A 27,242-nucleotide genomic window follows, 5' to 3' on the forward strand; every position below is an offset into this window, starting at 1 on the left:
CTGTTGTGATTGCTCAGCTTTGCTATGAAAGCTGAGAATGAAAATGAGAACATGAGGAAAAGCCCCTTCAGTTCTCTAGCCTACTTAGCTGGCAGCATAAGAAGGTTTTCCTCTACCTTTTGGATGTATCTGCTCTAATAGCTGAAGTGTTCCTTTTAAGTAGGAAATTTCACACTTTCACTTATGAACCAAGATCTTCTTTCAGAGTGTACATCAGCAACAGCAAAGACAGCATCAGCTGGAGGAGAAAATACAGCTCTTGCAGCAACAGAAGCTGCCCTTTCGTGCTCCCAGTGATCTACCGCCAGAAGATTTCTTGGACACCTCCTGTGGGCAGACAGACAGCTCTGCTACCAGCACTCCAAACGTGTCGCCCAGAGCATCGAACCATTCTGCATATTCCAGCATCTCCACATCTGATGTTGGGAGCTGCCTTTCCACAGAGCAAGACGAGGGAGGTAACGTAAACCTGGTGCACTTGGTGGTGAATGTCTGTATTTCCCAACTTGGTATGATGGTGCAGCACAATTAAATTCTTACTGATGGTACTTTATATATAAAACAGCCAGAAAAAAACATCATCCTCATTTAGTCTGCCCGCAGCAGAACATCAGGCAGGTGTCCCATGCTCTGACTTGGAGCAGAAATACTTGCTTTAGAAAAATGTTGTCACAGGAGGGATTTTGGTTGTGCATGAGGATGTATTCTTGTGAGCTGCAGCCATTTCATCTGATAAGAATTATGTATGAACCAGAGTCAAGACTTCTGCAGTGCAGTCTGCCACCTGCCTCATCACCAAAATGCAGCTCTTAATTTCTTTTTGTTATCTGTGTTGTGCATTTAAACACGAGTGAAATATTCTTTATGTTCTGCTCCAGCAGAATGCAGAGCTGTACAGTGCTGGTCTGATGCATCCTAAAGCAGTCCTTCTGCTTCTTGTTTTTGTTCAGATGACGATGCCAACAGAGTGATGGTTGGCAAGATCTCATTTAACCCAAAGGACGTACTGGGGCATGGAGCTGAAGGAACAATCGTTTACAGGTTTGCATTCAGTATTTAACAGACCAATTAATTTCTTATTCCATTGGGGCTTTTAAAGAGCAAACAAACCGAACACTTAAGATGAACAGAAGTACTTTAGAATATTTTATACAGTGTATTCTTATACTGTTTCTCAACCAGAAGAAACTACTTCTCTCAGACATACTTAAATGACCAAATGTATCTGTTTCCAGAATGAAAAATACTTTAATGTGCCTCTGAAATGTCCTGTGTTGTCATCTGTTTTGTACCTTGTCCACATTAACCTTTGTGTAATAATTGGTTGATGTGGCTTTCCTGTCTGCAGGGGGACATTTGATAACCGTGATGTTGCAGTGAAAAGAATTCTTCCCGAGTGCTTCAGCTTTGCAGACCGTGAAGTGCAGCTGCTGCGCGAGTCAGATGAGCACCCAAATGTGATCCGCTACTTCTGCACTGAGAAGGACCGGCAGTTCCAGTACATTGCCATTGAGCTGTGTGCTGCCACCTTACAGGAGGTGTTGAGTCTCTTGCAAACCTAAATGATTTTGAGTCTAATTAATGGAAGGCCTTTGATTTCCCTTGTCTTAAGTTGCTGAGGTTCTGCAGCTGATGTCTCAGTTATTCTTGTCATCCCTTCTTTGGAAGTTTAACATTCCTAAAACAGGGGTGTTCTTAGAACTTCAGGACTGTTTTCCAACCCTATACTGACCTAAAGGAAGAAGCTGTGTTTTGATATTCCCACAAGTAACTCCACTTTAGTTGTCCCTTTCCTACCATCTGGACCCTCAAAACTTGCTCCTGGAGAAACAGTGCTATACAGTATTCTAACTCTGAATGGTTTAATACAGCTCATAACCTTCAGACAAAATGGCTGGTGGTGTATGTGTGTTCCCAGCCAGCATTAGACTGCCCAGTTTTGTTTGGTTTTGTTGCATATTATCTATGCAGAAACTTATTGATAAGTGATTTTATGGCTGTTTTCTGTTTTTCTGTTGTCATGTGCAGTATGTCGAGCAAAAGGCCTTCAGTCACCACGGCTTACAACCAATCACCCTCCTGCAGCAGACAACATCTGGTCTTGCTTACCTGCACTCCCTCAGTATTGGTAAGAACTGCTGTTTTTTTCAGTGCTGGATACAGACTGGTACATTTTTGTAACCATGAAGCAGAGGGAGCTGCTCTGGTGCTGCCCTGTGAAGTGACTGACTTCCCCTGGCGCTGGCAGTGCGGCCTGTCCAAGCACTGCACTTATTCTTACGTTCTGCCTTCAAAGTTCAGCTGCATTTAGGGCAGCCAATACCGTTTGTTCAGAGCACTGCACGTTTTTTGGACGGGAGACATGTAAATCGTGTCTGCAGAACAACAGAACAACTACTTGTGGAATTTAAGGAGTATTGACAGTAGTTTTATGTGACTGACAGCAGCTCAGCCTTGTGAAAACAGTGCAAATGTACAGATACTTCTGGGATTGCCTGGGGTGCATAAACAGGTGTTTGTTACAGTCCACAGGGACCTGAAGCCCCATAACATCCTCATCTCAATGCCTAATGCCCACGGGAAAGTCAAAGCTATGATCTCAGACTTCGGCCTGTGCAAGAAGCTGGCAGTGGGCAGACACAGCTTCAGCCGACGGTCGGGTGTGCCGGGAACCGAAGGGTGGATTGCCCCGGAGATGCTGAGCGAAGACAGCAAAGAGAACCCTGTAAGTGTTTGTCTTTCCTTCTGAGCTCCCTGGGGGAAGGCAGCACAGCCAGCAGGTTGCACAGCTGCACAGACCTTAAGGTGTGCGGTGCTGGATGCCTCAGCATTCATGCTGTACAACAACACTGTACAGTGTACATTGCACAGCATCGTGTAACATTAGCAGTACCCTTTTTTAAACTCCTTCTCTCACCACATAAGTATTTATTTATATATAACCATTTTTTTCAATCAGATGCAAGTCTTAAATAGCAAAACATGATTTTGAGTTTTATTCTGTGCTCAGATGCAAATAACCACTATTATGAGGCTCACAATTCCCCACAGGAAAAACTGTGTTGCCATTAAAGGTCATTTATTTGCAGACGTGCACCGTGGACATCTTCTCAGCGGGCTGTGTCTTTTATTACGTGGTATCTGAGGGCAGCCACCCCTTTGGCAAATCTCTCCAGCGACAAGCCAACATCCTGCTGGGCGCGTACAGCCTGGAATGTTTGGACGCAGGGAGGCATGGTAAGAAAAGCTCATAACAGAGATCACTGCTGAACTCAGTGAGTAGCCAGCGGGTGCTAAAATTGTCATAGAAAAGGCAAAGCCGTAACCCACAGTGAAACCCACTTGGCAGTGGTGCAAGCTGTATTCCTGCAGTAGAACTCCTGAAGTTTGTAGTATTCATCATCTCCAAAAGCATCTCGGTTAGAAAAGCCTGCATTCCTGCAAGCCTGACAGCGGGGTTTAAAGGGTAGGAAAGAAAGATCTTCATAATTGCACTGATGCAATGCAACCATCTGTTGGTTGCCTACAGTATCTGTGCAGGTGTAATTTGAGTCTGCTTGGGATGGCATAGGGGGAAATAGGAAATAAAACCATTTTCAAAGAGAATATTAGCTTTCCCTGCAGCCTCTGAATGCTCACCCTTCTTCCTTGCAGAAGACATAGTGGCTCGTGATTTAATAGAGCAGATGATAAGCATGGACCCTCAGAAACGCCCATCAGCCAGCTGTGTGCTCCAGCACCCCTTCTTTTGGAGTTTAGAAAAGCAGCTCCAGTTTTTTCAGGTTTGTCTTGAGCTTCACATCTTGAATTCGTGGTTTATTTTCATCCTTATTTTGATGCACATTTGGGATGACACAGTGCAGGATAATGCCTTGCAAGAACAGAGCAGACTGCTGTGGTGAATGGGTGTAGTTTAAGCCCAGCTGGGTGAGGACTTGAGGCTCTTTTCAGTCCTTTCACTTAAAAAGGAAAAACAAAAGGCTTTTGGCAGATAGTGACCCTTCTGTGACTGTATTTCACCATCTCCGTCCCAAGCATAATTCCTTGTATAGTACCTTGTCCTGAAGTAGAGTCACCTCCATTATCAGGACAGGCTGTAACTGGCCAGAAAGAGCAATTTAATTTAAAATAACTGGGAAGTGCTTGGGAATGCAGCTGGAAATAACCCGACTGTCTTTTCCAGGACGTCAGTGATCGGATAGAGAAAGAAGCTTTAGATGGTCCAATAGTCAAGCAGCTAGAAAGAGGAGGAAGAGAGGTGGTGAAAATGGACTGGAGGGAGCACATCACTGTTCCTCTTCAGACAGGTAACAGATGGCAGGGAGGTCTCCATTATCCCATTTGCATGGCCAAGGTTTCAGTTTTGGCAGTTTTTCCTTGTCACCAAAGTGTGTATTAAATCACATTCTGTGATTTGCTCATATACTGAGTGAGACAGACCTAATCAATGTGCATTTCTTTTGAGACCAGCAACTAAAACTGCCAGCATCAAAACAAACACAAACCAGTTAATTTCTTTGGCAGATCTTCGAAAATTCAGGTCGTATAAAGGAGGGTCAGTGCGGGACCTTCTGAGGGCCATGAGAAATAAGGTAAGCAGTTCCTGCATCTGTGTTCTCCTTACATGCTCTCAGGCTACACACCTGCAAACTGAAGCTGCTGCAGTTTTTTCCTGTTTCCTTTTGTCCTTGGGTGTCAGTCTGTCATTTTACCTCTTTTTAGGTACTTTAGAAACAACAAAAAAAGACTAATAGAAGGTTACTTGTTCATGAAAATGCACTTTGTACAGGCAGACCTGCAAGGCTCCGCCTGAGCTTTCCCCTGTTGTTTTTCTTTACAGAAGCACCATTACAGAGAACTGCCTCCTGAGGTGCAGGACACCCTGGGCTCCATCCCAGATGATTTTGTACATTACTTTACAGCTCGTTTCCCTCACCTGCTCCTACATACCTACCATGCAATGCATATCTGCTGCCAAGAAAGACTGTTTCAGCACTACTATGATCAGGACTCTGCAGAAAAGAGCATTGCAGGAGATGCTGTTTGAGAGGTGAGAGCTTTCTTCTCTGGGACCAGCATTCCAAGCACAGGGCCATGAAACAGGCCTGCCTTTCACAGAGAAAAGGGGGATCAAAGGAGATGAATTCTCTGAGGAAACCAAGCCTCCAAAAAGTGCCTTGTACTCTGCCTGCACTGCATCAGGAGACAGCAGGAGCCCAAGGAGCAATGAAGCTGCAAAAGCAATGAGCCCTGATGGTGGAGTTATCCTAAGGTCGGTCTCAGGAAAGTGAAGAGGGAGAGCAAAAGATATAACCATCATCCAGTATGCCTGTACTGTACTTCATTTTGTAACTTGTTTTACTGCAAAGAATCAAAAGACAGTAATTGAAATTGTAATTACCAGGGGGTGGGACCTGAAAAAGGAACCTTTCAGTTGCAGCAAATCAGAGCCTGCCATCGCACTACTGCCACGCTCTGGATTAGGCACACTGCAGGGATTGTAGAGGGAATTGTTTTTAATGAACCAAAACCTCACCCTTGTTCAATCATTACCCTGGAAAAAGGGTAAAAAGACCCTCCTGGTTGAGTAGATGAAGCTAAAATGAAATACTGACTTGAAAAAGTTTTTACCTACTTTGTTTAACTGTCAGCCAGTATTCACAGGAGAGCGAGAGCAGCACTTGGCTTAAGAACCAGTGTCTGCACATGTAACCTCAGGTAAATACACCAGGGTCAGCTATGAACTGCTCAGTGGTAATGACGCACCCACTGCAGGCGTTCCTTCCCTTCTAAAGGAGTGTCAGCTGCAGAGCCAGAGGTAAGAAATAAGTCCTGGGTAAAGAAGCTAAATAGGAAATGAGAGATGGACAGGACAGAGTAGTAGGTGGTGTTTTGATAGGAGGAAGAAAGCTGTGACGTAACCTCATCTTCTGCTTTGTGTCCATGGGAGCCATTGTTAAAGATGCAGCTGTGACAAAGCATTAAGTGTGTGCGAAGGACGAAGAAATGCTGAATTCTGATACCACAGGGGTGGGTGCGTTCTTGTACAATGTATTTATTTAAGGTATTTATATTTATTTAATAATGGTTAGTACAAAGCATGCCAAATCTTTCTTAATCAAATTTGTATTTATATTTAATCATATTATAATAACAGGAGAAGTTATGCTGCATCTTTCAAAGAATTCATTAGTTAAAGTGCAGATCCGGCTGTTGGATGGTGCCATTAAGGCCATGCAGTGAGCAGCTGCTGTACTTACAGCCACGGCCCTGGGACGCCTCACTGTGAGGTTTTTCCTACTTTTACAGCACATGAGACCGATTGACTGGAGTCACTGAGTGTGCAAGTTAAAAAAAGAATTTTAGTACAGGAGATTCAAAGCCTGTTTCCTATTTTTGTATTTTTCATGTAAAGGTCTTTTATAATTCTACTTAATAAAGACTTGTACTCTCATGAAATGACTGAGTGGGTGAATAGGGAACTGAGATAAACTGCAAGCACATGAGTGTGTGTGTGATTGGATGAGTGTATAAATGTGAGTGCGTGACTGACAGACACTATGTGTGTGAGTGCGTGATTGACCGACACTATGTGTGTGAGTGCGTGACGGACACTATGTGTGTGAGTGCGTGATGGACACTATGTGTGTGAGTGCGTGACTGACACTATGTGTGTGAGTGCGTGATTGACACTATGTGTGTGAGTGCGTGACGGACACTATGTGTGTGAGTGCGTGACGGACACTATGTGTGTGAGTGCGTGATTGACACTATGTGTGTGAGTGCGTGATGGACACTATGTGTGTGAGTGCGTGACTGACACTATGTGTGTGAGTGCGTGATTGACACTATGTGTGTGAGTGCGTGACGGACACTATGTGTGTGAGTGCGTGACGGACACTGTGTGTGAGTGCGTGACGGACACTATGTGTGTGAGTGCGTGACTGACACTATGTGTGTGAGTGCGTGACTGACACTATGTGTGTGAGTGCGTGACGGACACTATGTGTGTGAGTGCGTGACGGACACTATGTGTGTGAGTGCGTGATGGACCGACACTATGTGTGTGAGTGCGTAATGGACACTATGTGTGTGAGTGCGTGATGGACACTATGTGTGTGAGTGCGTGATTGACCGACACTGTGTGTGTGAGTGCGTGACGGACACTATGTGTGTGAGTGCGTGATTGACCGACACTATGTGTGTGAGTGCGTGATGGACACTATGTGTGTGAGTGCGTAATGGACACTATGTGTGTGAGTGCGTAATGGACACTATGTGTGTGAGTGCGTGATTGACCGACACTGTGTGTGTGAGTGCGTAATGGACACTATGTGTGTGAGTGCGTGATTGACTGACACTATGTGTGTGAGTGCGTGACGGACACGGTGTGTGTGAGTGCGTAATGGACACTATGTGTGTGAGTGCGTGATGGACACTATGTGTGTGAGTGCGTGATGGACAGACTCTATGTGTTTGTCTGTATATGAGTGTGTGACTTTGTGACTGTGTGTCTCACTGTAATAAAAAAGATAGGACTCAAGGTGCGAAAAACACCCAGAAGCAGCATTTCACTTATATTTAATTAGAGACTGTTACAAAGCAGAGTCTATACACATACAGATGCGCAGTTACCTATCCCTAATACACACAGCTCTTACCCCTGGGAGGCCACTGCTGTTTGCTCCGTATTTTCTTTGAATCTTCTTTGTAAACTGAATACTATAAAAATTAAGCTACAATTATTGGTACTTGCATGCACTAAAGTGATGCATATACTTACCCGTCCTTCTGAAATCCCATTCTACACCCATTCTTCCCCCTTGTTCCCCACTTACTCCTTCAGAGCTGCATTAGACTGGACAGCTGCTGTAAGTGCATCAAAAGCTGAGCTACATCTTAAGACTGCCCACTTGATTATGAAAGCTCAGACTCCTCCTGTTTTGTCCCACTTCAAATCTATAATCTTCGCCACAGAAATACAGTTTGCTGATATAACAGTAGAGAACCTCATTCATCGCCAAGCTGGGGTAAAAGGAGTGCAGGTCAGCATTGATCCAATGGCAGAACTGAGATTTCATATAGCAATCCAGCAGCCAAAAGCAATCCGTTAATTATTCTTACTTTGATAGTTATCACAGCACTCCATAAACAAGGATCAACTACAGCAGTCAGCAGGAAGAGGCCTGTTAAGGTAACAGCCTCACAGCAAGGAATTCCTATTAAATATGCCATGAATTTGCAGGAGACAGAGGCAAAGATAAGCTATAAATTTTATTATGCAACCTTAGTTTTTCCTCTGGGGAGAAACACCTACACAAAATCATTAGAAATCACACATCTCTACTTGCAAACAGTTTAGTGCAAACACCTGAAAACCAACACAGAGAAGACGCTGGGAGAGATGGGCTTTGTATCCAACTACTGTAAGCACTGAGAATCCCCCTGAAACCCTGATAAGATCTGCAACATCACATAGAAAAAGTTCAAAATCCCCAAACAAGCAGTACTGCTGAAGTGTCACTGCACTCATAACCAGCAAAAAGCACCACGTGAGCCACTAAAAGTTCTGTCTGGCTACTACAGTGCTACGCCCGTTATTAATTATCCACCAACCGTTTCTGAAAGCCCCCCAGATTCACTCTGTGATAATTCACTTACCGAGTGTGAGTTAAGGCACAGAGTTTCACAGCTTATCCAGCAGTGGATCTATCCTGTGTGCCACAGCACAGAAAACTTTCATCTCCAACACTGGTATGTGGAGATGAAGTATGAGGCTTAACTGGACGTGGGCTAGAAGCCAGAGAACAAGCAGCTCCTCGCATACCAGATATAGAAGGCAGGAATTCTGTTGGTAGCAACAGCGATTAACTAAAGAAAGGTTACGTTATGGCTACAAATTCTTACAAAACGAAATGCTTATTCCCCAACACAATAATAAATACCCTGTAATTGGCTCACTGATAGATGTGCCACCTGTAACAGGCACATTACTGAAGAACCGGCTAACTCTGGAACTCTAAAACACTGAAGACAACCTGTTAACTATGTTAAACTTCCCTCTGAAGTGCTTGCACACATTACCTAATCCACAAGCACAGCTAAAATCATTGGAGACCTTCAAACGATTATCTACATGTTCACCCACTACTGAGCACAGCAGTAGATAGCAAAGATACAGTGACATTTCAGAGATCAAAATTCCCTCTGGATTTAAATGGCATCATCTGAACACATCATTTCAAAAAGGAACATCAGGTACTTACAGATTAAACTAACCTGTACTGGCAGTGCTGTAGGATATTTCTTCTCTACCAGTAAGTAGCAAATGCTGAAATTCTGCTGCTAGTTGACAAAAACACAAATTGCATTAAACCAAGGAGCTTAACCCAGGATTTAGTTTTTCAATTAAAAAAAGCTGCCAAACTTCAATTACTGTAATTTGTCACTCAGGAAGAGCATACCAAGTGAAGGAAACTATCAAATTACCTGCAATGTGCCCTTACATTTCTGTTGTTTTGATACACAAGCCAGAAGTTTAACAAGGTAACCCCATCGCCTAACACAAATAGAAAGGAAATCACAATACTTACATTGCCAGGGTCCTTCATTAAACACTCTCCTACAGTGTTTCCTTATTCTACGCTTTACAAATGAAAGAGCAAAATGTATTTTCTTCGACTAGAAGCTAAGGAAGTCAGTGCTTGCACATATCGCACACTTCTACAACACAGTGGGGGGACAAAGAGAAAGAAAGCAGCTTTGCATGACATCTTTATTTCAAAGCATTATATACTTCCCTAAGCTGGCACAACGGACTTTTCCGCGGTTGTATGGCAGTTTCTGGGTAATTCTAAGTTGCCGCCTGCCAAAACCATTTACAGACACTGATTACTTGTAAGGCAGCAGAAGCTGAAATTCAGCACCTACTTCGAAAGAACCTGGGAGTCTGGTTAAAATGTAGGGAAGGTAAGGTGTAAGGTAGTTACCTAACACATACATGATAAGGGCCCAGGCCAACACAAGGATCATTTGCTTGTGGTTAACTTGTTACTTGCACACAAAAGGAGCTGTAAGGTTCGTTCAGGACTCATTTACAAAGTTTAATTCACTGTCATGGACATGGCAGTGCTGCTGACTGGTACTACTTTGGGTGAGCCTAAAACAATAGAACAAGTCACCATAAACTTGTTCAGGAGGGACAAGGTGCGTTATTACTCACAACAGAGATCCGATGTATAAGTGAAAGTCCTCACCGACAGCCAGCACAGAACTCATCAGGACGTTGAGAACAAAGGACTGAAGGACACCACCCAGGAGCACACGGCCCAGGACGGACGTGGCTGGCTGCAGAGGCGGCACACCGAGATGCCTGGCAACCTCACACCTCCCAAGAACTTCCACGGAGCAAAAGTGCATTCACAATATACACCACCTCTGAATTCTGTACTAGGATTGTATTTTTTTCCCCGTAGAGACTGAATAAAAATCTGCGTTTTCCGATAATCAAAAGATTGCAAAAAGCTGCTGTTTAAAATGAGAATACAAGAAAATTATCAAAAAGTTTTTCAAAACCTCCCAAGCCAATCAGCTTTGTACATTACACTTCAGCCACTCAAAGCACACTCCATCCCTTCCAGGGCTGCCTCCAAGCCTTCTCATCTCCTGTTCACCTCAGTTCTGACTGAAAATCACAGCAGTCACAATCACTGCATAGAAATGTTTCAGAAGAAGCACCTGCCAGCATTTCAAGTCATTATCTTGACTGCAAGTATATAATTTAAGAAGCAGTGAAGAGGCAGCCTGCTCCTCAGTGTACTACGGGTCACAGCAGTTATCAGGCATGGCACAGAACAATACTAAAGCCAGCCAGACCTCCTGCTGCTATGTACTTCTCTACATCTCTTCTTCATTCCCCTTCTCAGCACCAGTGGGTTAAAGTTCACTCACTTTAGCATAATTTCAGTCATTCCTAATATTTGAGAAGAGTCACGTAGCTCTCTGCAATATTAAATAACACCAGGCTCTCCAAAACCTGCTTCCACTACTGCCTATGAAAGTCAATTCACTAAAATATGACAGTCATTAGAAATAAAATTCCACAGTGTGTTACACAGCTTTGTGATGCTGCTGCAATACTGACAGCATGCACTGGAGTGCCAATAAAAACATTACCAACCCTCCAAACCAATAAATTCCATTTACAGTGCAAGTTTCTTTTGGAACTATCCTCCTTAGATCCACACGAGACAGGAAGGAGGTCGCTAACAGAGACTCACCAAAAGAACAAGCTGTGAACCCTTTGTAATCAGTGGGAACTATTCAGTTGTTTTACAGAGACAACAGGGCAGCTACTCCTACAGCTGAGCAAATACTTGCACCTTTTCAGCATAGAGCCATCACTCCATCCTTTGGACCAGAAAGACAGCAGTACTCTGCACACATACCTTTGAGGACGAGGCACAAAGCAAACGGAAAATGCACATCATTAGTTGCTGCAAATTTAAGCACAAACATTAGTCTGTGGTAACAGGTCAGAGTAACATGGATATAACCTGCTAAATCCACCAACACCCAAACAGGGAACAGAAAAGGTCCTGTCCAGTTCTTAAGAGACTTACAGAAAGGGAAAGTGATGTAAAGGGCAGAAGCAAAGAATATCTGAACCACAGGAGAAACCTACAGCAAAAAGCCTTAATTCATATGGTATTATCATGGAATAGCAGTACTGACATGGAATTACCCTGGAGTCAAATGCATCTGTCAGTACTGTGAAATTCAAAATTTTCCAAAAGCCTTAAGAAGAATAAAGCTCCACAGTATTGTGATGCTGCGAAGTGACACATGTTGTGAGAAACCATGCAAAAAAGACAAAGAAATGGTTCATCTGCTCTGCAGTATCAGTACACAAAGCTTGACCAGCACCAAGGGAGACAGGAACTGCATCTCTGACACATACTTTCCATGAGCACGTAAACCTACTTCTCTCCAATAAAAACAAAGTTTATTTTGAGAATGTTTGCTCTCACCAGAATAAAAACGTACTGAGGTAGCCCAAGTGTGGATCTAAGTAGGGCACTTCATTACAGACAATGAAGCATCTGTGTGAACTTCAGTGACATGTTTGTGATACAAGCTAAATACAAGTAGCTGTATAAAAACTACCCCATGCTGCATCGTTCTTAAATGGGAATCAATGACAAAATTCAACACAATGCATCCAACATGTTTTTTTTTTTCCCCATCTTGAGTCTTTCAGAGATTCAGAAGTACAAGTCATGCTGAATACGGAGCTGAATGGCTTCTTTAGATACTCTAGGGAAATAAGGATTAAGCCAAATGCTCTTGGAGACTGATTAAGTAAAATAATGACCAGTTGTGGTGGTTTATGTTAAAGCACTGTTCCTAAGTGTAGCACCACAGTAAGGAAATCAGTAATTACTCTGAAATAGTGACCAGAGGACACGTCAACTTTCCAGTCAGAGACTCCTCAGGCCCCCCCATAAGAAATCCACTCCTTATCTTTTAATTCAACTTTCTTAAAAACTCCAAGTGGGTCATTACTGATCACACTCTTGAAGAAATGAAAACCATATTGTGCTCCAAAATCAATTAAGAACTTCCTTGGACAAAACCTGCTCTTCTGAAGCTTTAGGCCACCTCAAGCACTCAAAACTAGAGTACTCCAAGGGAGCAGCAATGTAAAGCTCATTTTTCCTCACCAAACTAAGTTTTTGCCAGCTATTCTGCAATAGTAAATTCAGACAGCCATAACCTTCAGCAAATTTTGGATATGCAACAAGCCCACAAGGTTTCCAGCAAATTTTTTTCCGGTACACTGATGCAACAGACAAGTTACTGCAAAGTTCAGTGTATTTAAGTGATCAATGAAAAGGTTTTCCTGGAAGTAACAAACTGAAAGAACTTCAGCTTTCTTTTCCCATTCTTCTATCGACTGGAATTTCTAGTTCTTCACAGGGCTCTACATTAATATTTGTTGTGATGCAGCTTTCAAATACAGCAGTTAATGTCCTCCTCCACCGCAACTGTAATTTAGGCTGCAAGTCTGCATGACGAGGAATGTCATTTCTTAGTTAGAAAATTTAGTAATTAATCTGTAGGTTTTGAACTAGCAGCATGTATAAAAAGTCACATTACCAAAAGCAGAACAAATAAAGCACAAATAAAACACAGGGGAAGGGGGTAGGGGTACAGTGTGGCTGAAGGACTCCCTGACCAGTCACAAAGAAAACATTCCTTAAGTGAAACAGTACCCGAACCTCTCAAAACATCTTCCCTCCCCCTGAGACTCTTAAAAACACAGTGATAACAAAAAGATAAATATTAATATAGAGCCCATCTACCAAAAGAGAATTAAAACCTAAATTAAAATAAATGTAGGGGCCTTCACCAAACTTGCTGCAAGTTTGGGGACATAAATATCCAACAGCCATAAAGCTGTGAAAGCCCCTAGAATGAATAAAATAAATCCCACTTGCCTCAGACTGAACAGGGCAACACTGAGACTCTGCCTCAGCCTGTCCTATGGCAGGGCTATAGGAAGAAGAAAAATTGGAGTTTTAGAAAAAACATGACCCAATTAAGTGAAAGACATGCATTCAAAGTTAACAAAATTCCAGTGGTCAAGCAAACCAAAAGAAATGACGGCTATATCACCTATTTTGGCAGGCCCACACAAACTGTAGCTATTTCTCACTTGGACAGCTTCTTGTGCTTTGTAACTTGATCAGCGTTACATAAGCCAATTGTTTTGGGGCAGTTTTCCCTAACTGAGAGTACTTCAGTGATCCAGTTCACAAAACAGAAAGGGAAAGATTCCATCAGCCACTGAATGAGCTCACACTCACCTTAGTTTTCATGTAGAAGCTAGACCAGTACAATTATTAAGACATTTACTATTATTTTTAAATAGCATTAATTTTTAAATTGCAGCCCCAGCTCACAGATTGGATTTCAGTCTCAGCTTAACTGAAGAGTCATAATGCCCTTCTCACTGTTTAGAAAACTCAAGTGTTTTACTTTTTATCTCATATTCTCAATGCTTTGATTCCTGTAAAATAACTCCAGGTTACAGCTTCAATTTTATCCAAGCTTTAAGAAAGCAAATGACATAGCTGTATTCAGGTATCATTCAATCAGTCCATATGGTAAAACAGTAGCAGAAACCATAGGAGGCAGATGCAGCTGAATGTCTTTCTAGAAGCTTGCTTTTGTTCTCTCATGCATGCACAGAGCAAGGAACAGTAATCCACTGAAATTATTACATATACATCCCAGCCTCAAATGTATTATTAGCACCTACAAGTCTGGAAATAAAAAAAAACAAATATTTTTACAAAATAAGGACTTTTTGGTCCATATAAGATAAATTTTCAAGATTTTATTTAAAACAGACTTGGCCAAAGTAGAGAGAAACCCTAAGGACAAAACACAATAATCCCAGCACACCTTCTGCTGAACATGCCTGAAGTCTGAGATCTCCTCATGTCAGTATCAGACACCTAGCTCTAACATTCAGCAAATATACAAGGTAAGCCTCTCTCTCATAATGGTACTGACAGTCCATGCATGGGCAGTTTAGAACCTCAAGATGTTCCTATCTTGCTCTGACATCTTTTCCCCACTTGGGACAGAGTCATTCAACACAAGCATTGTGTTCAAATTTAAACAAAGATTTTGATCTAAAGCCAACTGCAACTTTCTGCATTATTATGAGAGCTGCCATGACAATTTCAGAAAACAATGAAAAAACAAAGCTTCTGCCTGTAATGCTACTATTATGGTTCTGTAACACAAAATACGTAGTCCTGAATGAATGCTGCTGCAATCTCCGCCCAGGGAAAGATGAACTAAAGCAAAACCTGCACGTCTACATTGTATCAGCAATTCTGTATGCATAGCTATGTTGACTGTACTGTAATGAGTTTCTACATAAGCAATTATTCCAAGTTGTTTTACCCTTCTTGGGATGTGCACCATAAATCCAACTCTCTGAACGTTAAGAAGCAGTATCCAAAGAAATGAAGGCAGGGACCAACAGATAACACGTGCACAGAAGTACTGCCTGCTTTCAAAGAGTACACAAGAGACACAACAGTAACCACAGACAGCCACATCGCAGCTCTTACAGCACAGAAATGACAGGAGCAGCAAAGGCAGCATCCATGGGAAAGATCACAAAGAAAAAACTTTCAACTGCTTGTTGCATATTATTAGGGTACAATGTGAATAACACGTGGCAGAATTTAGTTGAGGGTTTGTAACAACACAGCTACTAAGGAAAGCTCCATTTTAAGACGTGTCCACACTCTAAGCCTAGGCACTATTAGCTACAAAACGATGCCATTACTGGAAAAGTCACAGATTTGATGGGAGAAACTCCTAGTGAAGACAACTTGCAGAACATGCTGAGTTAACAGTACGTGCAGTATTCTTCTCAACTACTTTCCTAGGAAAAGTAGGAATCTGAAAATAACATACCAACAAGTTAAAGAAATGACATCAAAGGGAGAAGGCATTTGCTCTACTAGGGGCAGGAAGGCTGAGCATTCTTACAACAGCAATATGACCTCCAGAAGAAGCAAGAATTTGCAAGGTTCTGAAAGCAGAAGTTAAGATCAACGTATAATGTAAGAATTCTATGTGTAACATTACAAAAAGGGACAAAAGATCTCTAGTGCTTTGCTCCAGTTATCAGATAAACAGAAGAAAACCAGGAAGTAAATCAGAATACAGAAGTACTGTTTAAGTGTGAGTTGTATCTGTTAGACTTGCGTATAAAGCAAGATGAAAAGCTAACAGAAGATCAGACACCAAGGCCCACTCAGCACATCTGCAAGCCAAATGCTGCACATCTGACAGGTGAGCGGCAGGCAGCAGTGATCAGAGAGAACTGCTTCTCAACAGAGGCTTGGAGTTATGGTCTGAAAACAACTACACACTCCAGTAGAAGTGAGTGAGAATTCTTCACCATTAACCAAAGGCCATTAGTTGCCATTAGAACATACTGGATGTGTCAGTGCCTTTATGATGTATTCTGTGACCCAAAAAATTTGATGCTGAGAGACAATGTAGTATTTTAACCACACTGTGCTTCTGAATGACTACAGGAAGTACTCATTAAAGCCATGGGGAGTACTTAAGTTTAGATAAAAATCCCTTGAGTCTGTCAAGTAAAAGAGCCACAATGCTCAGTACTGAGTGTAAAAAATATCCATCAACAACAAAAACACTGTAGAAGTTACACTGACACAAAAATGCTAATACTCTTTCTGACATGCCCTAACAGAGACAAATTAAATTGCACAGATAAAGCTTGAGGCTGGAACACGTATTTAAAGTTGACCTGCAAATGAAAAATTCATCACTCCTTCCACCTGCTGTGAAGAGACCAGGAACACTCTTCTCACTTCTCCTCCCTCCAAATCATCTCCCTCTGCCTTCTCCTTCTCACCAGAAACACAAAACACTAACACAGCCAGGTGAGACATGCAGAGAACTACGATCTGGGTGCTCTTCTATAATTTTACTCATAAACAGATAAATAATCTTTATGGGTAAGATTCCTCCTTAATAACTGTAAGTAGGAGCACTGATGGAGCATTAATTGCCTCACAAAACTTGTCTTGTATCTGAATCAGAGCATGGAATGGACAGTTCATCCCCAAGGGACGATGAAATTCAAGCTCTGAATATTCTAGAAGTGAAAATACAATTCACAACGTTATTCTAGGCCCCTCTATCTCCTTCACACACCTTGAGATGAAGTTCTTTTTTTCTCTTTTGCAGGTCAACTTCAATACAAAAACTGGAAGTCACTCACCCATGTGACATGCACCTAAGCTTCTAGAAATCTCCATCTAAAAGGCTCTTGAAATGAGTATCCTTTTGTATATTAAAAAGAATCAGATGAAGAATGAACTAAAGGACATGTCTGGCACTAGGATGCACCTTGCAGCAACTGCTTTTACATCCTACAAGTAAGTGCCAGGACTAGAAATCATTTAAAATTTACTGAGGACAAGAAAGCACAGCTAAAGCAACATATGCCACTGGGAGAAATTACAACCAAGAGCTAAGATGTGCCTCCTGCACCCTCATTTTTCAACAGTCAGTTAATAAGTGTACAGGTCTTGCCTACTCAGATGTGCACCTAAGGAAAGACTTAAGTTTTATAACAGCAAATTCAGCTTTTATCAAAACAGCACCAGTGTGTTCAGGACACCAACAGCTACCAAGGCATGCATCTGTACAAACCTTTCAGGCAGCTGTCCGCAGCTGGTCATGAATGAAAAGGCATATAAATTTTTATCTTCTTTTATTACAATGAAGTTTATAACAGTACAGAAAAGTCACACGACCTTAGTGGGTCAGTTTACTTAAGCCCTGAAACAGGAGGAATTCTAAATACATTAAATATCGTTACATGTTCAGACTTAAATGTACAAGTAGTTGGGAACAGTTACAGCCCTCACCAAACTATGTTGGGGACACGAAGTCCAACAGCACTTGAAGTGCTGTGAAGGCATCATTTCACAAATAGCAACATAATGTTACAGAACTTGCCTTTAAGGTGGTATGTTCATGTAATTCCAGCGCCTTCACAATTTAACGAACCATATTTACTATACTTCACTTCTAAAAACCTAGATGAAACATGAAAAAGAAGCCATACAGTATAAATTGCAACATCAGGAAAAGTTCCTGTTAATATTCCAAATAAACTTCCCATGTAAAATAAGAATGTCCAATAGTTCCTAGTTGCCTTGCATGTGGGGAAGATACTTTTTTTTTTTTTTTTAAGTCACAATGAAGCCTTAATTGACGGAAGCTGGGCTATATTAACAGCACAAGATGAGAAAAGGTTTAATCTCCAAACCTATTAAAGCGTGTGTAGTAGCATCAGTAGCGGCCACCTTGCGACATGACAGGAGGTCTCATTCCCATGGGAGGTCGAGGAGGTCCACTTTGGTACGGGGGCACCATCGGAGGTCCCTGACCATATGGAGGCATTGCTCCAGGAAGATAGCCTGGCATGCCCTGGTGATGAGCACCATACTGACCTATAAACAAAATATTTAAGATGCAAAGAATTCATATATATAAATTTATATTTTTTTTAATGGGCACAGCCACACTTGTGAAAAGCTGTTTTTCATAGTAAGTGACATCTCAGATTTAAAAAAAAAAAAAAAGACAGCAAACAAATCTTTTAAAGAGAAGAAAATGCAGAGATGTATAATTACCATGTGGTGGCATTGGAGGTCTCATTCCTTGTTGCTGCGGAGGAATTCCAGGCTGTGGTGGCATCATACCTCCAATTGGTCCAACAGGTGGATTACCCAAGGAAGCTTGTCCCGGACGAGGAAGATTACGCTGATACTTGGGCAGCTGCGCCCTTCTCTCTTCCTAGAATGAGTAACAGACAACCATAACACACTCTAAAACTCTGCAATAACAAAGTGAGTAAAAATGTACAAAGTAGATTAAAGGCACTGAATTACCATTATTTACAAATTCAAGACTGCTACTAGTGAACATTTCTCAGTAACATCTAGATTTTTTTCTCCCTTCCTTCAAAGTTACTGTAGTAACACTGATCAATCCAGGACATAACACAGATTCTCTGAAGAACATCTGTTCCTCACAACATGAGACAAAAGCAAATCTAGAGATACATGAACTAAAATGAACATTTGCTTGCTTTATCCACAAATCCCCAATTTCTGATTGCTGTAATAGCATCAAGAAAATTTCACACATTAAGCCCTTTGTTTGACACTCACTAGCTGGACTTCATTAAATTCAAGCTTAATTCACATGCAGAAATGAATTCCAAGCTATATTTTGGGTTGAGCAATTCCTTATCGCTGGAAAATAAGGCTTAGATCTGAAGCAGGATCAATGCAGTACACCAGTCACTATTTCAACCAGGGATGTTTCAGCGAAGCATAATTCTTTTAATTATGCATGTTTGCAGTCTCACCTTTACTAAACTGTTACGCAGAGCACAGAATATATTCTAAGTAAGTCAGCCATATCAGCATGAGTAGCATTTTCAGCAAGATAATGAAAACATGTTAACTTACCAGTGATATATCCTCATCTGGATGGATCAACTTACTGGTTGCACTGGTTGTGGTAAGGGTAGCAGGCTTACTTGTTATAGATGTAGCTGGTTTAGCTGCAGTACTGTTTGTGGTGCTAGTGGTTGAGGTTGTAGACTGTGTGTAAGCAGGGAATGTAGGTTTGGGGGGTTCTGTTGTTGCTGCTGTAGAATTCAAAGGTTTGAAATCAGTACCAACCGGACCTTGAACAGCCGCTGCAGCCTGCGAAGCACAGAGATAAATCAATATTTATTTCCTAAACCATATGAAAACTAAAATTACATCTGTTAAACCTCTGAAACCTTCCAATAAAATACATAATTAAAATAAGCTCGACAAAAGTAAAGTTCAGCCTTATCACATACTAAAGCAACTGAAAACAAGACAAAATAAAACCCAGTATATACATACATACAAACACACGCACAGGAAAGTCTAAAATTCGCAGGTCAAAAGCCACAACTAGAAAAAAGGAACAACAAAAAATCCTATCAAATGTTTTCACCTCAAATAATGAGGTTGGTAAACGCCTAAATCCTTCCTAAGTTACAGTTTTACTAACAGCCTGTAAGCATAAAATCACAATTTTCTCAATAAACTAGTATACTTTAGCAACCATTAGTTTAGAGTACAGCTCAAAGTGTTAGCATTCATTAAAATTAGGTATTTAAAAACATTGTTACTGAACATTAAGAAAACTAGTGTCAGGTCTTTTGCTGTAAGCATTCTCTCTGAAAGTACCACAGAGTTCTTTAAAGAACTGTATCTCTCTATAGATCTAATATCACTTTCAAGTACAGATTCAACTCAAGGCACATGAGGTCCACTAAGATGACAGTATTTAATCTTTCCCACATTGCTCTTAAGTGGAAGTTTCAGAAGAAAAGTTGGCTTTATCAGGCTGAAGATGCAACAATCTTCAAAGCAAGCCTTAGTTATGAGAGAATGCTTTTGTTTCTGGTCACTGTATGTCTGCAATTCCTTGCTGAACTTCCTACTAAAAATATCTCAATTTTTTTGCATGTAGTGCATATGACAAATCCCCTAAATTCTGACATACTGTATTAAACACCAAATTAAAAAGCCTTTCACCATGCATCAAGCTAACCACTGCCACTAAAATGCATTTAACTGCTTTCATGCTTTTTTAACCCTTTAGAACCAGGACGTAGCATTTCATACTTGCACGCTGTCTAAAAAAAAAAAAAATTGGGCTTTAACATGCTTATTTCTACTAAGATGCAACTCACAGTTAAGGACTCTGCAGTTTTACCAGCTAAACATAATCAGGAATATAACAAATTATCTGAAGATGTTTAGTCAATTTTAGATTTTACGGAACGGTCCAAAGGGTTAAGTTGCAAAGCAATTTGTTTTTAACTGTGACTTCCTGCGTACTTGTGCTGTGCTAGGAAACAGAGCGTTAGAAGACGCTGACAGACTTTCTGAATTGGAGGAAGCTGCACTTGAGCTTGTGACAGGTGTCCCCATCTGTAGCATAAAAGAAAGGAAACAGTGAAAAGTCTCCAAACAAATGGGTGGAAAGTATCCAGATAAAGGATTTCTTATGCTAGGGGCTGTGTTTTTGTAAATGAGTATCTTCCCTGTAGAAGTCCAAAATGCAAATAGGACACCATGAAGGTTAAATACTTAAGGACTTACACAGAGCAAGAGAATTCAAAATACAGAGGTCACAAGCCATTCTACCAATTCCCACTTCCCAAATCATTTGAACAGCATTACTGCCTTACTTAAATGATTCAGACAATGTTTAATCCAGTCCGAACAGAATTATACAATTAATTAGGTCTTCTGCTGCCAAACAACCCCTTATTAAGGAAACAAAAGAGAACAAGCCTTGTCAAGATTTACACTTAAGCAGTTTTAGGTTAAGTTCTATGCAATCAGATTCCTACAGCTGACTGATGCCTCCCTTCACCCACCCAAAGCACCCTTATAAAATGCAAACTAAAAGGATTAATGAAAGAACTGTTTTGCCTGCTACTTTCTTCCCCACTGCTTATAGAACTTCTGTCTGGTTTCATGGCTGTTGTAAGACAAACAAAACAATCTTTTAAAATTCATTCAAACACTACAATGAATTAAACTCAATAATCAACACAAGCAAGAACTCATTTATTGTCTCCTAATAACAGAAAAACCTCACCCAGGGTAATCTGAAAATTACACCGACAGATTCCAGGCTGAGATACCTTACCTGCCCTGCACTTGGGAAGAGTGGTTTAGTAACCGGAGGCTGAGGGGTAGGTGCTGATGCAGCAGGAGCTGGAGGTCTGTTAAGAATGCCCGGTGCAGCAGCAGGCTGTGCTTGTGTCATAGGAGGCATCCCAGGACGAGGACCAACAGGTGGTGGCATACCTACAAACCACAAAGAGCGTGTAACATCTCAGCCTCAAGAACAGGAGTATTCCATTAGAGGATTCTGTTCCCAGTACTCTTTATGACAAAGCCTTCCCTACTTTTAAGCCAATAGGTATAGCCAACAGTCAGTCACCATACACAGCAACTTAAGAGGATCAGAGGTCACAACCTCACGTCAAAACTATTAATTCTCCATGTCTCTCTCTAGAACATTCAAGTAGTTTTACTGCCTTAATTTGATGCTAACCACCAACAAAGGCCCATATGTAAGTCCACTCTGACTTACCTGGTGGCATACCAGGCATAAGAGGTGGTATTCCTGGCCCAGGAGGCATCATTCCACCCATTGGCATCATCCTAGTGAGTAAAGTGATCATTAGAATAAACACATACAATAAACCACCAAAACACTGGCACATTACCTGTATTAGATATAGTTAACACAGCAAATAATTTCAGGAAGCAATCAATAACCAGCTGACTGTAGTTGCGTATTTTTCAACAAGGAAAAAAACCCATACAAATTCCAAATATTTCTCATTTGAACTTTAACTCCCCAAGCTTTTACTTCCTCTGGTATCAGACTCCAGAACTAGTGTCCCTCTTGATATACACTTCAGAATACTTCCAGACACTTGAAGCTGGATTACAGGAAGCAAAATAAAGGAGTATCTATTATCTTATTTAGGAAACTAAATAGTTGTGTAGCAGCCAATACGTGCCAAATCATCACTATGAAGCAGTTCTTATTTTAAATAGCAAAGTCAAGAAGCATTTACTGTTCCCATTTCAAAATCAAAATGAATCATGAGGTGAGCATTCATTCTCTATAACAGCTTGTAACCCAGCCATACTATCTTCTCATCTTGGCTACTAAGGGAACTACCAGTGCAGCACACAGCTGGGAACACGGTACTACCACCCCTTTTCTGGATTAAAGTCTGGACAAGGCAGTCAGCCTGGCCACCTGTCTGCACAAAGGTCAAATCAAGAATTGCTGCTGCTGCCACCAGAAATGTAACTGCCTGAAGAACTGCAGATAGTGAGTTGTTGGCAAATTCATTTGCTTATTTCACTAGAAGACACATTACATACGTCTGAAATTAACAATGAGCTTAACAAGAACTAAACACCAGCAAGCATAATAAAACTGTTCAGTTTCCACCCAGAAAAGCTGTAATTATGAACATCCACCAAGATGTCTGATTAAGGTATTAATTTTACATTCAAAGACTGTTAAAAGAGTATCAATATTTCAGAAGAGAGCAGCCTATCACCTCAGTGAACATTAAACAAAAACGAATCTGCATTAAGTTCTACAGGTAAAGGACTGAGCACACAGAGCTGTGTGTACTCTGATGCAAGAAAGGATATAAATCCCAAAGTGCCTATTTAATTAATACTCTGCAGGATGTGCTTCCTACAACGTGTAATTTTATAACAAGCATTTAGATAAAGAATAAAAGCTTCATTATACAACAAAACATAGCTAGACATTTTCCCCAAACGCTTCAGCAAAATTCAGATGTTTTCAGTAAGACAACTTTCAATCTTATCAAATATACAACATAAAATGGCATAATGAATGTACCTATAATTACATTAATGAGATGCTTACATGTTTCCACCACAAAATGACTGCATGTATTTTCTTTGTTGATGTAATCTGTGAAAATTTATGACAAAATCAAAAATCTAACTGTGATTTTTCTAAACACATTATGAAAGGGTACGGTGTACATCCCAAACAAACATCAATACCAACAACTTACTCTTGCCCAATACACAAGAATTTTATTCTCACATTTAAAGATATTTAAACTACCCAGCATTTTTCCTGGATGGGTTGGATGACTGACAGCCAGATGGTATGACATGTGCCATACACAAACCAGAGCTTCACATAAGGCTTTAAACCAACACAACACATTTTAAAACCATTATGAAATTACAAAATAAGATCAGAAGAAAAGCAACATACTTTACACATAAACTTACAGTTGGGCTGTATTTTTAATGTTGGTTTATAGCCATCCAGATTTTTGGTGTATCTTAGCATTAAGGTTACAGATTTCACAGGCTCCTACATGTTATTTCTAATTAGCTTTACTCTTTCTGTGACAATCTAACACACAGCATGGAAACATCACTGTAAATCTTCCTAGCTACTCACCCAGGTGGCATTCCAGGCATAACCGGAGGCATTCCAGGCATCATGGGTGGGACACCTGCCATTAGTGGTGGTATACCTTAGGGAAAGAAAAATGAATTTTCAGTAACACCAACAACATATATTCATCACCAAACCTAACAACTACAGGAAACTGCAAAATACTTGTTCTTGAAACAGCGTTACTTACAAATAATGAGATATAAAAGATTATCTACAACTCTGACTTTGAACCAAGGATCCCAATCCTGCAGGACACCCAGTGCAACCTTTCTCACTACAATCTCTAGAGAGCATGCCTCAATATTGCAGAAGATATCAGAAAGGTCAGTTTTCACTTTCACTAACTGAAATGCTTTCTGCAAGGTTAGTTGTATTCTGTGCATAAACTCTCCATCCTACATTAGCATAAATCCAGCACAAATCCTTCTGCCTTCTACTTCTAAAATCTCATCATGGAATATCACAAAAGTAGATCTGGGTTTAAACTACTCATCTGTCTCACTATCACACTGACAGTTTTTCAATCTAGATGCAAACATTAGCTATTTTAAACTGCTTTACTGAGGAAGATATGCACGCCCCTGCACCAGGGGCAGGAAGAACCTGAACAAACTGCTCACATGCAACTATTTTCAGACCACAACCCACTGCACTGGAAAATACCCATTAGCAGATTATTATTCCAAGAAGAAATGTGTATCCCTACTCAGCTCTTTAATAACTAGCTCAAAAATAGCACCCTTACCAGGAGGCATCCCTGGCGCACCTGGCACAGGAGGCAAACCTGGTTGTGCCATTGGGGGAATGTACCCCTGCTGCGGCTGAACTTGTTGGGGCTGAAATGAAGTTGAAGCTGCAGATTCATCATCTTCATATTCATCAGAATCATCCTGTTGCTTCTTCTTCTGGCTTTCTGCTGAATTGTACAATGCATATGGTCAGAGGAAAGTAAACAATATTTTATGAAATTGATTTTTATCTGGAGTATCTTAACTGGAATAAATATAATTTCAAGTCTTATCAGCATGTTCAAAAATCTACATAATTAGAGAAATAATGTACAAAAATAAAGGGAGGTGGCTCACTGTACAATCAACAAACGTACAGCTAGCAGAATGGCGTGGTTAGGATGGTGTTTTACAGGTTGTATAATCGTAAATATTTTCTTGGTGGAAAGAGATAATAAAAAATAAATGAAACTTTCACCCATGTGCTGGGCTCACAGAAAAACTCCAAGAGGAGCAATCTCCAGAAAGAGATCCTTCCCCAGTGGCAGTCAGCCCTTACATGGGGTCTAGGAAAGGTGCAGCCAGGCTCCACCCCTACTGGTCACAGAATGAACTGCCTTCACCTGTGCTCCCAGGGCTGACTCCACGCTCACCTCAAGTGAGCTAATGCACTCAAAGATGAAAACAATTTAAGCAAACTGCCATGGAGATGACAGGTAACTGGCTAGATCACACTTTACCCTGAGTTTTTTGTTCAAGTAACCTCCTCCGTTCCTCCATATCTTTTTCTGGAATGCCCTCCATGCCATAGATTTCCAGTTCAATGTCTGTCCTTCCAGGAATAGCATTTGGAACAGCATCTATTGTTTCTTTATGTACCTAAAAAGGGAAGAAAAAACCCTCCTGTTCAAAACTCCGATTAGATTCAGGTTTAATTTCATAAAACAAACAGCATATTATTGTTGGGAAGACTACCTCTAGTCAGCCATTTTCTGGATATGTACTCCTCTAGTCACTGTAACTATTAACTTCTAAAAGTAAACAACAAACTGTGATCAAGACAATGCAATTTATCTGCTCCTACACTCAAAAACTGACAAGTATCTCTGCTGCACAGCCACCATACAAAGTGCTGACACATCAGAACACCTGCTCCTGAAGCTTAACGCTACTTTCATCACTTTCCAGGAATGTGGAAACCCCGAGAACACATTTTTAAAGTTGATTATTAATTCCAATTTTAGAAAAGCTTTCTGCAAGTCTAAAACTTCTTACCTGCATGCAATGTATAGCTAAACCAGGTCCTGTGTACAGTTTCTTATGACATATATGGCATTTAAAGTGCTTTGCTTTTTGATGCTGTATAAGGATTTTTTCGTCATCAAAATCCCTGTTACAATACCTGTTGAAGAGCATTAAGGAAATATTTGACACTACAATGAGCTCATTAGCACCCGGTTTTTTTTTTTTCTTCCCCTAAAGGAAACTGAAAGCACAGAAAACAGCCCTGAGCTTTCAGAGCACAAACATTTCATCTATGTCTGAAGCCAAACCTCTCTCCTCATGTCACCCAGTAACATCAATCAGAGAACAGCAAGATGTGCCCATGAAACCATAATAGTAACATTCTAAAAGATGCTTTTTAAAATCAGTTATTTCTAAGTGGACTCTTTTTCCTTCTTTATATATTTTGGCATTAAGATGTTGCTAGAATGGCAAAGGAGAAAGGTGAGAGATCCATAAATAGGAAGCAACTCCAAATACTCCGAAGCACCTATTTAATAACATATATCAGCAGCTAATGTTTACGGAAGAGAAAAATAGTTTTAGTTGAAAACTCCCATTCCAGCCATGCAACAGACCCAAACCTCAACACACTGCACAACTCACTGCAACCAGAACAGCACTTTGTGTTTCTAAACTGAAATGTTTGAGGAACTTTTGGAGCTGTTGCATAACGGGAGGCAAATGGCCGTTTCCTTTGTGCAGCTCAGCACAGACACTGCTACGCAGGAGAGATCCACCCGGTACCAACTGCTCCTTAACAGCCTGTCTGTTAACGAGATCTGCAATTCCAAGCGGATTGTGAATTCCTTTACTAAGAATTAATTAAAAAAAGACAGAGAAATACACTTGTAATCACTCTTCAACGAAAAGCAGATTAGAAAGGCCTGACTCGTGATTTTGACGCAGTAAACCCAAGTTTTATATCCTCAAAGGCGCTTTCCAACACATCTCCGTCCTGCAGCCACTCGTTTATTAACGCCCAGCACCGAGCTGCCCTCGAGGCGGACAACGGCCAGGCCCAGCACAAGGCGAGAGGGCCGGGGGGGGGGGGAGGGGAAGGATTAGAGGAGAAGGACACGGGGTAGGCCCTGGGGCCGGGATGAGGGCACAGACAGGGAGAGAACACGAAGCCAAACCGCAAAGGGAAGAGATATAACAGCAATATACAACAATATACAGCAATAGACAGCAATAAAACAGAGCGGGGCCCACGGGGCAGCGCGGGCACCAGGAGCGGCCCAACCCCGCGCCCCTCCCCCCCCCCCCCCCATGCTCCACACAGCGCACACTGAAGGATACCAGCACCACGGCTTCAGCTGCTTCTTCTTCTTACGGCCCATGACGGCGGAACGCGCGACCTACACAGGAAAAAAAATAATAAAAATAATAATAATAATAAAAAAAAAACCGATCGGCCGACCTTCCTCCCCGCCGATCCCCAGCGCCCGCAGCCGCCGCCGCGCAGAGCGAGCAGCACAAAATGGCGGCCACGCAGCGCCTGGCACGGCCCGCCCCGAGCTCCCAGCGTGCACCGCGCGGCGGCGG

At 41.4% G+C, this 27,242-nt stretch overlaps 2 protein-coding genes across 55 annotated transcripts in view; one reads left to right on the forward strand and one right to left on the reverse strand.

Annotated features, from left to right (window-relative positions):
* Window positions 1-6,459, forward strand: part of ERN1 (endoplasmic reticulum to nucleus signaling 1) — a 24,629-nt gene extending 18,170 nt beyond the window's left edge. For all 5 annotated transcript variants that reach the window (XM_085523039.1, XM_015879544.2, XM_085523041.1 and 2 more), the window contains 10 exons: window positions 206-458; window positions 951-1,041; window positions 1,349-1,538; window positions 2,029-2,128; window positions 2,526-2,725; window positions 3,090-3,237; window positions 3,655-3,782; window positions 4,184-4,307; window positions 4,525-4,592; window positions 4,841-6,459. In XM_085523039.1, the coding sequence (XP_085379165.1) occupies window positions 206-458; window positions 951-1,041; window positions 1,349-1,538; window positions 2,029-2,128; window positions 2,526-2,725; window positions 3,090-3,237; window positions 3,655-3,782; window positions 4,184-4,307; window positions 4,525-4,592; window positions 4,841-5,047 (1,509 nt within the window). In that variant the 3' untranslated portion in view covers window positions 5,048-6,459. The remainder of the gene's footprint in view (window positions 1-205; window positions 459-950; window positions 1,042-1,348; window positions 1,539-2,028; window positions 2,129-2,525; window positions 2,726-3,089; window positions 3,238-3,654; window positions 3,783-4,183; window positions 4,308-4,524; window positions 4,593-4,840) is intronic.
* On the reverse strand, window positions 2,969-27,212 carry ZNF207 (zinc finger protein 207). Of its 50 annotated transcripts, none has more exons than XM_085523101.1 (16): window positions 26,997-27,212; window positions 25,686-25,812; window positions 25,151-25,289; window positions 24,422-24,598; window positions 23,683-23,758; window positions 23,128-23,175; window positions 21,796-21,866; window positions 21,346-21,506; window positions 20,526-20,618; window positions 19,110-19,349; window positions 18,267-18,429; window positions 17,587-18,083; window positions 13,500-13,554; window positions 11,448-11,495; window positions 9,280-9,345; window positions 2,969-8,848 (listed from the first exon to the last, which is right to left on the reverse strand). In XM_085523101.1, exons 1-12 carry the CDS (start codon window positions 27,035-27,037, stop codon window positions 17,923-17,925), a joined length of 1,497 nt encoding a protein of 498 aa, XP_085379227.1. In that variant the 5' UTR covers window positions 27,038-27,212; the 3' UTR covers window positions 2,969-8,848; window positions 9,280-9,345; window positions 11,448-11,495; window positions 13,500-13,554; window positions 17,587-17,922. The 50 variants fall into 50 exon arrangements, with proteins under 50 accessions (XP_085379227.1, XP_085379220.1, XP_085379237.1 ...); XM_085523094.1 differs by having other exon boundaries at window positions 10,223-13,066; XM_085523111.1 differs by lacking the exon at window positions 11,448-11,495 and having other exon boundaries at window positions 17,900-18,083.
* Between the last annotated feature and the right edge of the window lie 30 nt (window positions 27,213-27,242).

The sequence above is a fragment of the Coturnix japonica genome, chromosome 23, assembly GCF_054131305.1.
Source record: "Coturnix japonica strain WE chromosome 23, WE-NBRP24, whole genome shotgun sequence".
Classification (NCBI taxonomy): Eukaryota; Metazoa; Chordata; class Aves; order Galliformes; family Phasianidae; genus Coturnix; species Coturnix japonica.